Source organism: Corvus cornix, chromosome 19 (genome assembly GCF_000738735.6).
Source record: "Corvus cornix cornix isolate S_Up_H32 chromosome 19, ASM73873v5, whole genome shotgun sequence".
NCBI lineage: Eukaryota > Metazoa > Chordata > Aves > Passeriformes > Corvidae > Corvus > Corvus cornix.
Genome location: NC_046348.1, coordinates 10,314,910 through 10,330,321, shown reverse-complemented (window position 1 = coordinate 10,330,321; position 15,412 = coordinate 10,314,910). Strand labels below are relative to the sequence as shown.

Here is a 15,412-nt window from a genome sequence, read left to right as displayed (position 1 = left end):
TGATTTGTCTCCTCCCTGTTCTCTTCAACCCCTGTAGTTGATTCCCAGTTCTAGGCTGAGCATGCAAACTCCTTCCAGCTTCGTTTTCCTCACTACACAACCCACCTCTGAGCCTGGCAGTTGCATTTTTTGAGCTGTGTCTCTCCTCTGGCTGCCACAGTGCTGTGGTCCTGCCTCTGCTGCTGCTGTAGCTGCCCTGCCAGCCAAATTAATGGCTGATCTAAAGGAATTGGGGTGGGGGATTCAGTCATGCTGGTCATCTCAAACTCGTGCAACCATCTTATGCGTCACAGCTGTTGGTTACAGCTGCACAGGATGTTTGGAGCTTTGGCACTGTGCAGTCTCAGCACTTGTAACCACAGCGCAACAGAGTTTCCACAGCCCGAGGAGCAGCCTGTGGAAAGCTTCTCAGGTTTCTTAAAACAGCAAAGCTCTGCTGCAGGGAGAGCAGCCACAGGCACCTCCCTGGAATTATGGGAAGGTCAGGCCTCTGAAAATAAAGAAAATAAAAGTGGTTGTGGCTTGAGGAAATTCTTGGCATGTTCTTATTGGTGTCAGGAGAAAGTGGAGTGTATTTCCATGATGCAGAAATCACAGCGAGTCATCAGAGACCATTACTGAGCTCAGCCAATGTTACAGGAATATAACATTCCAAAATGCCTGGTCATGTTTTTTCTAGCATTTTGACTTGGAGAAATAGTATCACGTAAGTCATTTAAAAACTGATATTGCAAGTTTATTGAGGATAACAAATTGAACAAGTTCTCATATTCTAGGGAATACTACAAACTTCATTTATTCATCACAATGTCAAAACACAATAAATATGGTTCAAATCAGTCTGCTTCAAATGTAATTAAGCTGGTTTAAGACATTCTTGGTGGAAAATCCAGAAGGGTATTTTGAGAGGGACTAGATCCTGAATCAGGGGTTGAATCAGAGTTGTGACTAATGTATGGTTTTCTTTAAAAAGCAACTTGGTTATACCTGTGCAGCATCTTAGTGTTCAGTGTGGTGGTCAGACTGACAGTCTGTCCCTTGTTCCCCTCCGTGGTCTTTGAGCATGGGCAGATTCTGTCCTTTTGGTTTATCCTGATCAGCTTCTGTCACCCTGATTTCTGGTGAAAGGAGTAAAACCAGTGTTGACACTACTTACAGAAAGCTATTTAACATTCTTACTGCCTTCTGGATCCACACATGGCTGCAGCATTCCCACTGGCATCAGTAGAAAAACTCTAAACTCTGGCATTTCCTGAGGGGAAATTCTTGTTGTTACTTGAAAGTCATGTTTTTGCCTTACATTAACAGTGTAACAAAGGGAAAAGATGAATTTTTACCTGAGTGTGAATTAAATCTCAACTACAAAATTGGTTAAAATGGGATTGTGTGACTGGGATGGTTCTTTGCTGTCTTGTTCATTATCTGCTGCTTTGGTGAGTTTCTCAGTAGTTTCATCTTTGGTTTTCCTTTGGTTCACAGCATCCCTCCCTGGTATCAGCTCCTGCATTATCAGCTCAGTTCCACTTGTCTCCTTGGGCATCCTCTGCCACGTTCCTGCTGCCATGGGCCATAAGCTGTTGGTGGCCAGGAGGTCACCATTGGTCCTGGGCCTGCGTTTGCCCTGCTGGGCTCTTTTGAGATAGGACATTTTGTTAGCTACTACAACTGTGGACAGAAACAGGCAGGTGCAGATGAGCACAAGAACTGCAATGATAATGAAGCAAATCAGTATGAGAGACTTATTGTCGTCACAGGTTTCTTTGGTCATTGGGCTCTTGGGTTTGCTGCTGGTCCCCAGTCCTCCAGTGGTGGAAACTGCACTCGGGGCAGGGGAAGTTGAATTTTGGGCCATTGTGGAGGAGAAGAATGGCAGGGTACTTTTCATTTCAAAAGTAGTCATTTGGCTGCTGAAATTGAGGCTCAGAGCAGAATTTGTACTTGCTTCTGTCCTGTTCCGGCTCCCACTGAGGTCTTGGCCGATGGGACTCCAGGTTTCATCTCTGAGCTGAGGGTAACCGGTGTGGTTTGCACTTGTTTGCAGCCACAGGCAGAAGATGATCATGACAGGGAAGGCCAGGTGTGGGTTACTGTGTCTCTTGGTCTTCATCTTCCTGTTGAGTCCCCTGCAAAAATACAAATTATGGTGTTAGTTTAGCAAATGCTGGTTCTTAGAGGTTTGGATTGGACTTCTCGGGGAATTGCAGCCTTTTTGATGAAAAATACTTGGCCTCATTTTGGGGGGATGTAGGAGGATGAGTTCAAGCACCCAGATTGTGAAAGAATAGATTGTCTCAAACTTCTGACAGTTTGAAGTTTATAGAAAACATGCGAAGATCAAAAAAGAGCATGGAGCAGAGAGAGAAAGAAAAGTGTTTCCTACTGAGTGCTTCGTGATGTGAGGGCAGACTCTGGGAGTTCCTCCTCTCTGGAGCTGCCCATGTTACACCCAGTCATCACTTCTGCTTTTACACGGAGAATGGAGAGACCCTGAGGAGGTTACAGATCACTGACTGCTTCTCACCTCCCTGAGTTCCCCTGGGGCGGGCAGGGGAACCCTGCAGGTAACAGATGGGCAAGGGAAAAACTTGAACCCAAAATGTTCCTGTAAGTGACACCAGTAACTTACGTGAATTGTGTCTAGTTCCTAGCACAGCTGTCTGGAGTACTTTAAAATGCCCAGGAAAATCTTTGTTCTCTTATTTTTTCTTCTTTTTTGTACAAGAAGCTCTTTATCACAAATGTACTTCTTGTATTTTTCTCCCAAACATGCTACAGATTGTGACATTTTCTTTAAAACGCCACAGATAATTATGCAAATGAGAGTAATTATTCATATGTTCTGTTTCACATTTGTGGGGTATTCAAATCTGTACCTGTTGGATTTGTCTGGAGGGTAAGAATGTGAGAGTGGGGTTGGTCTGATACTAAGATAATAACCTCAAATTAAGAGTGACAACTCAGCCAAGCAGTGACCAAGGCACTGCTGCTGCTTGGGCCAGGCTGCTCCTGACCTTCCCGGGGCGAGGCTGGTGTCCCACCAGTGTCTTTCTTCTGTCTCTAGTGACAGATCCAAGTGTCTCCTTTGGTTGTTAGACCCTCTGCTTGGTGCAAATTTAAATGCTGCAGAGAATGACCAAAAGTAACGCTGTTAATTTTATGTTTGTTCTTGAATAAATTTGTTTGTTGCCTGTAAAGGTAACAAAGTGTGCTTGTGTGTGTGTGTAAATATGAAAAATGAGAGAAGTGATGTTCCTGGTGTGTGCCCAGATGAAGGGAAGGCAGGGATGATACACCTGGTGTGTAAGGGGATCTCTCCTTGCACGACAAGGGAGCAACAAAAGATCTGTGTCTTTAATTTTGCAGTTCACCCGTAACATAAAATTATTCTCCATCCTGAGCTGAATCCTGTTTGTTCAGTTTGAACTAGAAACCATCTTAGTCACAAACTACAGCTCAGGTATCATTTTTGTCTGTATATGGTAGAAGTCACCTGAGTGATGCCTTGTGGCATACTTTGAAAAGGAAAAGAAAAGCAAACCCAGGAAACCTTGGGGTTTTTTAACAACATTTCAGCTATTTTGAGCAGAACAGGCAGAGCCAGCACAGCCACGCTGCAGTGTTCCTGTTCCTGCCCCGGGTGCAGCTCCCTGCTCTGCCCGGGGCACACTGAGCCCAGTGTTCATTGTGGGCTTCCAGACCAGATGTGCTTTTCTTAGAAATCAGTGGGCTCATGGTGTGAAGGGCTGCACTTGAAACCATGAGAGCAAATGAGCTGGTCTTTAAAGAGCTGGTTTTCTTTTTAGTTCAGCCCTTTGTGTCTGGGTGTTGATGGGGTCTCAGTACCCAGCAAGATCTGCAGTGCAGGAACAACAGAGCTAAGTAGTGACTGTCACTGTTAATGCCTAGGAGTCTGACTGTGAATAACCTTTAACATGACTAAAATACAGTTTATCAGCTTCCCTCATTCAGTTGGAGATAATATTTCTACAGTTACTATTTTTGAGTTACTCGAACTTTAAAAATACTTTTGCATATAATTTTCTACGAAATGTAGGAAACTTTGAAGTACAACTTAAAATAGGAGAACAAAAATGTGTACTTACCTTGCCAAGATGTAGTCAACAGAACATGGGTGTTTCAGATATTTAGTCCTTTGACAATAAGATTTCTTTGTGCATATATGTTGCTCCTAGGATGCAAGCAACCATCAGTGTACAGCAGGGAGATTTGGGCAGTGCTGGTGTTTTTTAGGCAAATCTGTAACTGTGATGACATGTGGCTCTAAGTGGGGAACTAAAACCACAGTGATGACACACTTCCTTTGGGTAACAGCTATACCATGAGACGTTGGGGGAAAAACACCAACTTGCCCAACTTAGCTCTCAGAACCACAGGAGGTAACGGGAAGAATAATCTCCTGTGCAGTTGAATGCTCTGTGTTCTGTCTCCGGTGTTGTCCTGCACTCAGGTGCTATCGAGAGAAGTGTCCCAAAACCCTTAAAGCTACACCTGTGCTGACGGCATTTATCAGCTCTTATGTAGCCTGTTGTTTGCCTTGGAAGAGTTAATGACAGCTCAGAGCAGTGACAGGTATTTAAAAGCACCTTAAATTTTCACAAGCTACTGATTAATTTATTTTTAATTAATTCTTCCTACTGGAAATCTGTCTGCTGTGTGAACTCTGGAGATGTGGTTTAGGCAAATGCATTGCCCAGTCTCAAAATTCAGAGAAACTTTAAGTGAGAAAAAATATTCTCAATTATGTGAATGTTTTTGAAAAGAGTTGTTTTTGTAGGCAAATCCTCTGTACTCCTCAGAGGACTGACCATTCTTAGAAACACCCCCCAAGCGTTAGAGTGCTGCAGGACAGAGTAATTGGAGTGGCCCTGAGACCCTCTGAAAAAGTTGGGGTGTGGATGTTTGATTATTCTTAAGACTCCTGAGATAAATATATTTTTCCACGTACAAATATAGATACAATTTGAATCTCTAAGGTTGTTAAAAAGTTGTGGGGCTCTTCAGGAGGAAGTTGAGTTAAATCCCAGCTCCCTCATCCTGGGCACTAAACGTGGCTGGAGTGTGAGGAACTGCCAGAGGCAGGTGCGGTGTCCCCGCTGTGGCCCGAGGGTGTTTGCAGGACCATGAGGAGGGTCAGTCTGGCTCATGGACGGGACTGTGGGTGCTGTTGGTATGCCTGGACACTCAGGTGTTTGTGCTGTGGGCCTCAAATGTGACCCAGCCATGTCTGTCTTGTCTTACAGGTTCAAGACTGGTCAGATCAATGGGGATTTGCTGATCTACCACGTGCTGCTGACCCTGAAGCCATACTATGCAAAGCCATATGAAATCGTGGTGGACCTCACACACGCTGGCCCCAGTAATCGCTTTAAAACAGACTTTCTTTCTAAATGGTTTGTAGTTTTTCCAGGCTTTGCTTATGAAAATGTTGCAGCAGTTTTTATTTATAACTGTAACTCTTGGGTCAGAGAATACACCAAATACCATGAAAGGCTCTTGACAGGTTTGAAAGGGAGCAAAAGGCTTGTTTTCATAGACTCTCCAGGGAAGCTGGCAGAGCACATCGAACACGACCAGCAGAAGCTCCCAGCAGCTACCTTGGCTTTGGAGGAGGACTTGAAAGTGTTTCACAATGCTCTCAAACTGGCTCATAAAGACACCAAAGTTTCTATTAAAGTAAGTGCTTTTAATGCTGTTCCTAGTGATCTGTTACATTTGTATAAGGATTGGAATATGATTTTACTGTCCCTTCATTCTCCTCCCCTGTCTCGAGGAGAAACCACAACTTTCTAGTATACCCCTTTAGGAAGTACAAAATTTGATCTGTTTATCTTTTCTAAAAGTAGAAGTGTCAGGCTGTTCTCTCTTTATGTGATTACCAGGAGGTGCTGCAGCAGTTTTTTCTTGTCCCCCCAAGGTTGGCTCGACAGCAGTGCAGGTGACATCAGCAGAGCGTACGCGGGTGCTGGGCCAGACCGTGTTCCTAAATGACATCTACTACGCCTCCGAGATCGAGGAGATCTGCCTGGTGGATGAGAACCAGTTCACCCTGACCATTGCCAACCAGGGCACCCCACTGACCTTCATGCACCAGGAGTGTGAAGCCATCGTCAGGTCCATCATCCACATCCGCACGCGCTGGGAGCTGTCCCAGCCCGACTCCATCCCCCAGCACACCAAGATCCGCCCCAAGGACGTGCCCGGGACGCTGCTCAACATCGCCCTGCTCAACCTGGGCAGCTCCGACCCCAGCCTGCGGTACAGGGCTCTGGCATTACTGCCCCTCTGCTCACAAACAGGGAGCCTTCCCAGGGCTGCTCTAGTCTTAGAAATTCTCTCTTGAATTTTTCTTTTGCCCCAGCTCCATAAAATGCAATTTTTAATAATTAAATATTGAGTTTCTATAAGTGAAGAAGGGCACACACTGTCAGAGGAAGTGAAGGCATGAAGGAAGCTTAATTTCCCTTTATAAGGGAAATACTTCTGCTTTGCACTCTGTGTTTATTGGGTACATTTGATTTCCATGGTGTTGAGCTTCTTGTTTAAGAACGTGGGAGCTGTACCCCTTAGATTTGTGTCAGAACAGGCTCCCCCAGGCTGGGTTCTGGCCAGGGGCACCCCTGGGCCCTGGGCAGGCTCTCTCCCAGCAGCTCAGCTACACCTGGAGGGATTTAGAATTTCCTGGAACTCCAAGCTGTTCTGAGAAGTCCAGTAAAAAGCCCTTCAAACATACTCTGTAACCTTAGCAGAAATTGTTCAGAGCAAGTGGAGGAATAATTTCTTCTATTTCTCCAAAGAAATTTTTTTTTCTCCTAATTGTAACCAGTCCAGGCAAAAAGTTCAGGATTTAGATGTAATTTCTACTACAGCAGCATTGATTTGCTGTTTGAAATGTCAATACTGTGGTGTATAACATGTATATGTTCAAAAGTACAAGAAAGCTCTTACAAATCACATTGTTTGCTTTGTTACAGGTCTGCTGCCTATAATCTCCTATGTGCCTTAACCTGTACCTTTAATTTAAAGATTGAGGGCCAGTTACTGGAAACTTCAGGTCTGTGTATTCCTGCCAACAACACACTCTTTATTGTATCTATCAGTAAGACTCTTGCAGCAAACGAGCCACACCTCACCTTGGAGTTCTTGGAGGAGTGTATTTCAGGATTTAGCAAATCCAGTAAGTAACTCTAGTGCTTGTTAGTGCCAACCATGAGTTTGAAAAGATTCTAATCTCTAGAAAGATTTTAGAGCTAGCTTAGTCAACTGAGCTTCCTCACTGGCTCTGCTGCCCTCTCCTTTTGCCATGCCTTTTTGAAGCTTCTCTGATCGCCCAGTGTTCTTTGCCCAGCTCTGACAGTAACTATTTTGGGCACTAAAACTGAAAGGAAAAGCGCTGAGGAAGAGTTATTTATGAAGAGAGGCCAGTGCTGGCTGTGTGTGACGAGGTGGGTGTTGTTGCAGGCATTGAGCTGAAGCACCTGTGCCTGGAGTACATGACCCCCTGGCTGTCCAACCTGGTGCGCTTCTGCAAGCACAACGACGACGCCAAGCGCCAGCGCGTCACTGCCATCCTGGACAAGCTCATCACCATGACCATCAACGAGAAGCAGATGTATCCTTCCATTCAGGCCAAGATCTGGGGGAGTCTGGGACAGGTACAGTTCTGCATTTGTAAACAAACACACGTTTTCTTGCACTTCAAATCAGGTTTCTTCTTACTGAGGTCAGCATTTTATAAATAGTTATACTTTAATGTGGGAAGTAAAATACAAATAGTGCTAACTAAATTACAGTTTCTAGTTCTGAAGGATTGGGAGTAAAACGTAATGGAATTCAAGTCACTAAAAGCGATGCTTCAGTTTCTGGTAGTTGTGCATCTTCAGCTGAAGAAATTAATGATTGCTGTGTAAAGGGTGGTTCACTGTGGAAAAGTAAAGTTAATCTGACTGGTAAGAAAGGAATTTTTTCTCTGTCAGATAACAGATCTCCTGGATGTAGTGCTGGACAGTTTCATCAAAACCAGTGCCACGGGGGGCTTGGGCTCCATCAAAGCTGAGGTGATGGCAGACACAGCTGTAGCATTGGCTTCTGGCAATGTCAAACTGGTGTCAAGCAAAGTGAGTTCCCTCTTTGCCTTCATTTCCTTTCATAGAATAATTTCAACTTGTTTGCTAATGTGACACTGAGATGCTTTCTGGTAACTCAGGACAGGCAATTAATGCAAAACCCTCGATAAAATAGGTTCCAAGCAGAAGAATAATTTCAGTGTTAAATGGTGATGGGTTTTACTGAAATTCTGAGCTGTGCTCCCCGTTTGAGTAGAACAAAATGGTTGCTCTCTTTTCAGGTGATTGGGAGGATGTGTAAAATCATTGACAAGACCTGTCTGTCCCCCACGCCCACGCTGGAGCAGCACCTGATGTGGGATGACATTGCCATTCTGGCACGGTACATGCTCATGCTCTCCTTCAACAACTCCCTGGACGTGGCAGCACATCTCCCCTACCTCTTCCACGTGGTGACTCTGCTGGTGGCCACGGGGCCCCTTTCCCTCAGAGCTTCCACTCATGGGCTCGTCATCAACATCATTCACTCTCTTTGCACTTGTTCACAGCTTCACTTCAGTGGTGAGCTTTTTTGGATTTTCAATGAAGCTGATTGCTCCTTAATTTGTTTAACAAATACTTGAGTTGTCTTTCTCTGCAAACTATTAAGAGAGTTTGAAAATAGTGGGTTGTAGTTCAGCATGAATACAAATCAGAATGAGGATATGATCAACAAGAAATGAGTATGGAATTAAAAAATATCTCAGAGCAGGTGCATAATGTAAATTGTTTGTATAATGGGTTTTAGAAAAAGAGAAGAAAGTAACGTGATTTTCTGGCAAGGCAAACGAGAAAATACATCTGTGCTAAAACTGGCTCATGTGCATCTTGTGAAGGGTTGCATAACATGATAACAAAAATACCAATGACATAAGGGAATTGTGAAGTTACAGTGTTAAAACAGGTCTTTTATCTACTGTTGTATTTTAGCAGTCCTAAAATAATTGATATTAGCAATTTGGCACTTCTTACCCCAGAAGCACAATGTAAAACCAGGCCGTATTTTGTGCAGAAAAAAAATTCAACGTTTATGTGATCTTACCTTTTTTTAAGTATCTGAAATCTCATTTTATGTCTGTACCTATCATCAGGAGAGTGGGTGCACACACACACACGCAGAGGTGTCTGTGTGTCTGTGCTCTGATGCACGGGGGTGCTGAGCCTCCTGCTCACGCAGTGGGTTTGAAGTGCACTGAAATCAACTGAAAGGTCAGAACTGTGAAGATATTCAGTGCTAGAGCAGGGCCATCATTTTCTTCTGCTTTAAGTGGCTTTCTTCATGTGAGTGCCAGAGCCAAAGGCAGAGTCTGCTGCAGTTTGAACTTCCAGTTCTGTTGGTATTTCAGAGCAGGAACAATCTGGATTTCCATTTTCTGAATCACTGTGAGGAGAACTCACAGAGCCACATCTTTAAACACGTTCCTCTGTAGCAGACTCTAGAATCCATTTCTCGTGCCTGGTTCCAGCAGTCAGGGCAGGAGAGCAGAGCTGCTGTGCCTGACTCGGGGCAGTAGCAAAGGGAGCAGTGTTGCAATGGGCGCAGGGACCTCTTGGCTGTTGGTGTTCCTGGGGGAGGAGCCTCAGAGGGGGGAAATGTGGATTTGAATTTCCCTGGTGTAAATCTCATATGTACAACTTTATTCAACAGAGGAGACCAAGCAAGTTTTAAGGCTGAGCTTGACTGAGTTCTCTCTGCCCAAATTTTATTTGCTGTTTGGGATCAGCAAAGTGAAGTCGGCCGCGGTGATCGCGTTCCGCTCCAGCTACCGCGACAGGTCCTTCTCACCTGGCTCCTACGAGCGCGAGACCTTCGCCCTGACCTCGCTGGAGACGGTCACCGAGGCGCTGCTGGAGATCATGGAGGTGTGTGGGGACAGGGGAGTGACCCCTGAGGGACAGGGGCACTGCTGGCCCTCTCAGCAGGCAGCGGTGCCGGGGCTGTGCCTCCTCCCTGCTGAAGTTAACAGCTGATTTCTGAGAGCCAAACTTCTGCACATTCCCAATTGTACAAATACATCTTCTCCATGTTACATCCATTCAAACAATCTATTTTTCTCTTTAGGCTTGTATGAGGGATATCCCAACATGCAAGTGGCTGGACCAGTGGACTGAACTAGCTCAAAAGTAAGTCATAGATCTCAAACCCTGAGCCCTCCCTGCCTGTGCAGTACACCCAGAGTTTTCAGCTTTTCGTTATATGTATTTTTGTTTTTGTTGTTGTATATATGTTGTTTAATGCAGTGTACTCTGTTTCTTCACAGGTTTGCATTCCAGTACAACCCCTCCCTGCAGCCAAGAGCACTGGTTGTCTTTGGCTGTATAAGTAAACGAGTGTCTCATGGACAAATAAAACAAATAATCCGAATTCTCAGCAAGGTATATGGGTCTGTCTGTTTTCTTTTGTGACTCATAAAGCAGCTATTTTTAGCTTTATCTTCCCATCAAATATAGAACTTGGCATAATTTTAGGATAAATGTTTTTTCAAGCATATTCTTAAATAGAACTGATTGGAAATACACTTTCTATAGGCCAGGCTTTTGAATTTAAATTGACTTAGTGGCAATAAGTTCCATCACTGCTGTGACTTCTAGAGTATCAATAGGTCTCAATATTGAGTTTAACATTCCTGACACAGGTGGATCCAGCAGTCAGTATTTAAATAAATGAGAAATTTTCTCTTAAGGCATTTACCAGCACGCACATGATTCACAGCTTCCTTTTTCTCAAAGGAAGTGAATAACCTCGTGTGTTGTGAGTAAGTATAGTAAAGAGCTGATTTATATCAGAAAACTTTGAAGCAGGTGCCTGGCTTGACAGTGATGTTCAGTCATTCCAAAGTAGGTTGTGTTCCATAGCAAGTGAGCAATGTACTAAACATGTGTCCTTTAAGCATTTTATTAGAGTTTTATAGACACAAACTTTAATTTAACAGTGTCTAAATGATAAAGAGCTTTTCTCCAGCTCTTATGCCCCCCCTGCAGCCTGACTGTTTGGGTACACATTGTGCAGCCATGCATTTATTTCTGCTGTCTAAATCTCCATTTGGAAAAATTCTCGAGAGTTGGTTTAGAATGAGCTCAGGCTTTTTAAATAATTGAGAAAAACTGTTATTGTGCGGAGCTTTGATCTTCTTTTTACGAAGCAAAATGTAATTATGGTTGTATTTTTAATTACTCTCTTTTTTCAAAAAGGGACTTGAGAGCTGTTTAAAAGGCCCTGATAATTATAATAGCCAAGTTCTAATAGAAGCCACAGTTATAGCCCTCACCAAGCTGCAGCCTCTTCTTAACAAGGTAAATAACTGGCTTTTTAGAATAAGCAGAGAATGTAAGTTGTGATTATGGGTGTAATCTCAGAAATACAAGTAAGTGTTGGGGTTTCTGAAGTTCACACTTCACTGTGACTCAAGCATGGAAGTAGCACATATGGGAAGTGTGGCAGATTGTGGGACCAGTGCAAAGGCTTGAGAAGTGCTGGGGAACGTTCTGTTCTGCTTCCCAGAGCGGGGCCCTGGCAGTTGGGCAGAGGCTGTGCCCAGGCTGTGCCCGTTCCTTCCACAAGGCTCCAGTCCTGCCTGCAGCTGTCTGTGCTGGTGCCCTGCACGCCGGGCTGGGGGAATGGCCACGTGTGGACTGCTGCTGGTTCAGCCAGCCGGGGTCACTGCCCGGTCTGAGAGCGCACCGGGGGCACAGCAGGAACAAAGAGCCTCGTGCTGCTCCTGCTGGTGAATAAAACTTGTTCTCAAAAAAGCTCTGCTCAGGAGACCCAGGATGTGTTGAACGCCAGTTCCTCTTGTGTGTAGTTCTGATTTTGACGAGGAAGTGCCTGGGCAGGTCTGTGTGCAGAGCTGCAGTCCGTGTTCAGACTGAGAACAACAGACCCATTTCTGGTCAGGCTGGCACAGGGCAATGTGGGTCTGACACTCTGTGGGCAGGCAAGGGATGTAGGAGAGGAAGAATGACTTGGGAGGTGCAAACAAGGCTTGAAATTAATTTCCTTTCTACTGTTCACCTGTGAAGTGCATTAACAGGTCCATATGAGCACCTGTTTCTTGGAATGGCTGTGGCTGAGGACAGAACCTGCTACGAGCGGGACAAACCCTCCCCTCTGTCCTGGTTGTCTTTCACCCGCAGGAACTGACTCCCAAGTGAAATGGTGGCTCTTTCTCTCCCCCCAGGACTCCCCTATGCACAAGGCCCTGTTCTGGGTAGCCATGGCTGTGCTGCAGCTGGATGAGGTGAATCTGTACTCAGCAGGAACAGCCCTGCTGGAGCAGAACCTGCACACCCTGGACAGCCTGCGTGTGTTCAACGACAAGGTGAGCCCGCAGCCTGCACTCATGGCAGCAGTCAGAGCTGATAGAAAAGGGGAAAAAGCCCAACTTTGTCCTTGTGAACGCTCATTAAGCAACTAAACCTGAAGATTACATTAGAAATTGTTTCACTTGGGTGGTATCCACAGACAAAGATGTGGAGAGAAGCTGTCCTTATTCTGTTCGAAACTGGAGCAGAAATGTCCAGGTGTGATCTGTGAGAAAGTGTTTGATATTTTCCTGTAACCTCTTAAAAGAACTGTTCTGTCACTTAAACAAAAATCTCAACAAACTTGAGATATACTGAGTAACTTTCAGTGAGGTGCTCTTGTATTTTATCTTTGTGGGTCAGAGCCCAGAAGAAGTGTTCATGGAGATCAGGAGACCGCTCGAATGGCACTGCAAGCAGATGGATCATTTTGTTGGGCTGAATTTCAACTCCAACTTTAACTTTGCACTAGTGGGACATCTCCTGAAAGGTAGGACTTCATACTGCTCTTTGAGATGAGCACTTGTACTTGAGGAATGAAAACAAGTCAAGGGATAAAGGGGCCAAACTGGGTGGTGGATTTTAAGTAATTTGGATTACAGAGTAGATACAGATTTAAACAGTCTTGGATTAAAGGACTTTGCCAGGTTTCCTTTATAGTCTTCTGTGAAGGTCTTTAGTGCTGCTGCTGAAAGTTACGAACTGTCACAGGGTGCAGACCTTCATTTGCTGCACTCTTTTGCTTCTTCCTCCAAGAATGTGTCTCTTTGCCTGTGCTCAGGCTCACCAATTTTTTTAGCATACTGATTTGCGAGATAACAATGTATTTACAGACATTTGAAATGATGCAGCTTTGAGGGGAGGGACAGAAAGCATTAGTCTTAAATGTGCCATTTCTGGTAGCACTGTGCTCTCTTACCCTTGAGATGGAATGTCTGAGGATGTGCTGGAAAATGTTTATAAATGCTTTCAGAATATTAGTGCTTCATAAATACGGATTGAAAAGTTAAATACAATCTTTTGTTTCTCAGGGTACAGGCATCCTTCCCCTACCACTGTAGCAAGAACAGTGAGGATTTTGCACACACTCCTTGCTCTGGTTAACAAACACAGGAACTGTGACAAGTTCGAGGTGAATACCCAGAGCGTGGCTTACCTGGCAGGTAATGAACCAAACCTGCTTTCCAGTCTGGGCTGACTGAAAAGGAGTGGATTATTGTGGAATTCCTTCAGGTTCAGGTTGTTAGAGTTGTACCAGCACAAAGAAAACTTGTAACTGGTGGACAGGAGTGTGGGCAGGGTGGGCACATCAGGAAGGCTTTTTGGGAACTGAGGGCTCTGCCAGCACAGCACCTCCTCTGCAGCTTTGGGACTTCTTCAGGAAGGCTGGAGGTTTCTTGGTGTAAATACTCCAGTGTGTGCCTGAGAGCTTCAGGTTTCTAGTGATCTGGACATAAAAATTGTGACCATGTGAGGGCAAATGTGTAAATCTTGTCATTGTAACTGGATGGGGAACATAATTCTTTTTAAACAACCTGCTTTTAATCTGTACATTTCCTAAGGTGTAACTGCAGCTCAGTGGTGTTGATGTAAATGAACACTGATGTATGCAAAAAATGCAAATGGATGGAATATTGTTTCTGTTGTTCACTGCATTCCTGCTGTGGAAAGCTTCCTCTCCCTTTGTTTGGCTCTGCAGCCCTGCTGACGGTGTCCGAGGAGGTGCGGAGCCGCTGCAGCCTCAAGCACAGGAAGAGTCTTTTGCTGACAGACGTCTCAATGGAAAATGTTCCTATGGATACATACCCCATCCATCACAGTGACACTAGCTATAGGTTGGTTGTCTCACTTTTAGATGAGTTACCCACATTGCAAAGCCTGTTTCCTTTAGTAAGTGATCTGTGGTGTGCTGGGAACTGAACCCCACTGATGGCACTGAGTGGGGCACTCATCACTGGGCTGTGATGAGCAGTTTGCTCCTTACACTGGGATCAGGAGTCACAGAGAAATTGGGATGTAGAATTTGTACTGATCTAATTTTCAGAGCTTAACTGCTCTGGAGGCTGTTAAACCTTTTGCTAAATCTTTCTACAAGACCTGATTTAATTTCATTTATATTTTAGAAGAACATTTTGTTTGTCCTTTTAAGAGCTCCAGGGCATATACTTGTCTGTGTCACTGGGAAAGCTTGACACCTTGTTACAGCCTGTGTGCAGCCAGAGAGATCAGCCAGGAAATCAACTGGAAGTGCCATGGAGAGCCTGTGTCCTCAACAGGAAGCACTTCACTCAGGATCTCTCTTTTTAGCATTGAGATTGGAGTAGCTGATTACTAAATATGTTTCATCTTGCCCCATAGGCTGATTTGCTTGTGTTCTTTTCATTGCTTTATTTTTTTATCTCTTCAGCATCACATTCACATCAGATTGTTTGTTTCCACTAGCTCAGACATCTTTGCAAGCAAAGTAATTACTATTTCTCAGTATGTATTTTGGGGAGATTAACCTGGTAGGAAAGATGGGTTTAAGAAAGGATAGTTTGGCTGTTTGGAAAACCTCTGCCTAAATAGCACAGTTTTAAGATTTTCTTAATTGAATTTCTCTGCACTTGCAGGACACTAAAGGAAAACCAGCCCTGGTCATCCCCCAAGGGGTCAGACAGACACCTGGCTGCCAGTTACCCAACAATGGGACAGATCAGCCCTCGCACCCGGAAATCCATGAGCTTGGACATGGGGCAGCCTTCACAAGCCAACACTAAAAAGCTTCTAGGTTATTAACATAACTAATTTATTGGTCTGTCTACAGAATACCCTGGGAAGCATTACTGGAGAAAAATTGTTTTAGTTATGACTTTAAGGGCTTATTCCTCATTCAGAGGAATAAGTGCAGTTTCTGCAAAATGCAAATTTCAGGGCACTGGACAGTTAAAGAGGACTTTTGGTTATGAGGGGGGAGCGAGAGCAATGCTCAAAATGTGCATGTTGAA

General features: G+C 44.5%; 2 protein-coding genes across 3 annotated transcripts in view; one reads left to right on the top strand and one right to left on the bottom strand.

Moving 5' to 3' along the window:
* Window positions 1-15,412, top strand: part of NF1 (neurofibromin 1) — a 75,615-nt gene that overhangs the window by 48,638 nt on the left and 11,565 nt on the right. The window contains 15 exon segments of the mRNA XM_039563131.1: window positions 5,262-5,694; window positions 5,936-6,276; window positions 6,993-7,195; window positions 7,480-7,673; window positions 7,995-8,135; window positions 8,366-8,645; window positions 9,772-9,986; window positions 10,186-10,247; window positions 10,385-10,499; window positions 11,316-11,417; window positions 12,302-12,442; window positions 12,789-12,915; window positions 13,457-13,588; window positions 14,125-14,260; window positions 15,038-15,195. Coding sequence (XP_039419065.1) covers window positions 5,262-5,694; window positions 5,936-6,276; window positions 6,993-7,195; window positions 7,480-7,673; window positions 7,995-8,135; window positions 8,366-8,645; window positions 9,772-9,986; window positions 10,186-10,247; window positions 10,385-10,499; window positions 11,316-11,417; window positions 12,302-12,442; window positions 12,789-12,915; window positions 13,457-13,588; window positions 14,125-14,260; window positions 15,038-15,195 — 2,780 coding nt within the window.
* On the bottom strand, window positions 712-4,245 carry EVI2A (ecotropic viral integration site 2A). 2 transcript variants are annotated; one of them, XM_019287519.3, is made up of 3 exons: window positions 4,104-4,245; window positions 1,338-2,123; window positions 712-1,252 (listed from the first exon to the last, which is right to left on the bottom strand). In XM_019287519.3, exon 2 carries the CDS (start codon window positions 2,105-2,107, stop codon window positions 1,349-1,351), a length of 759 nt encoding a protein of 252 aa, XP_019143064.1. In that variant the 5' UTR covers window positions 2,108-2,123; window positions 4,104-4,245; the 3' UTR covers window positions 712-1,252; window positions 1,338-1,348. The 2 variants fall into 2 exon arrangements, with proteins under 2 accessions (XP_019143064.1, XP_010400585.1); XM_010402283.4 differs by having other exon boundaries at window positions 712-2,123.

What these genes read in the sequence shown, in the direction of transcription:
- EVI2A (XM_010402283.4), bottom strand. Translation starts at nt 2,107, where the DNA reads ATGAAGACCAAGAGACACAGTAACCCACACCTGGCCTTCCCTGTCATG.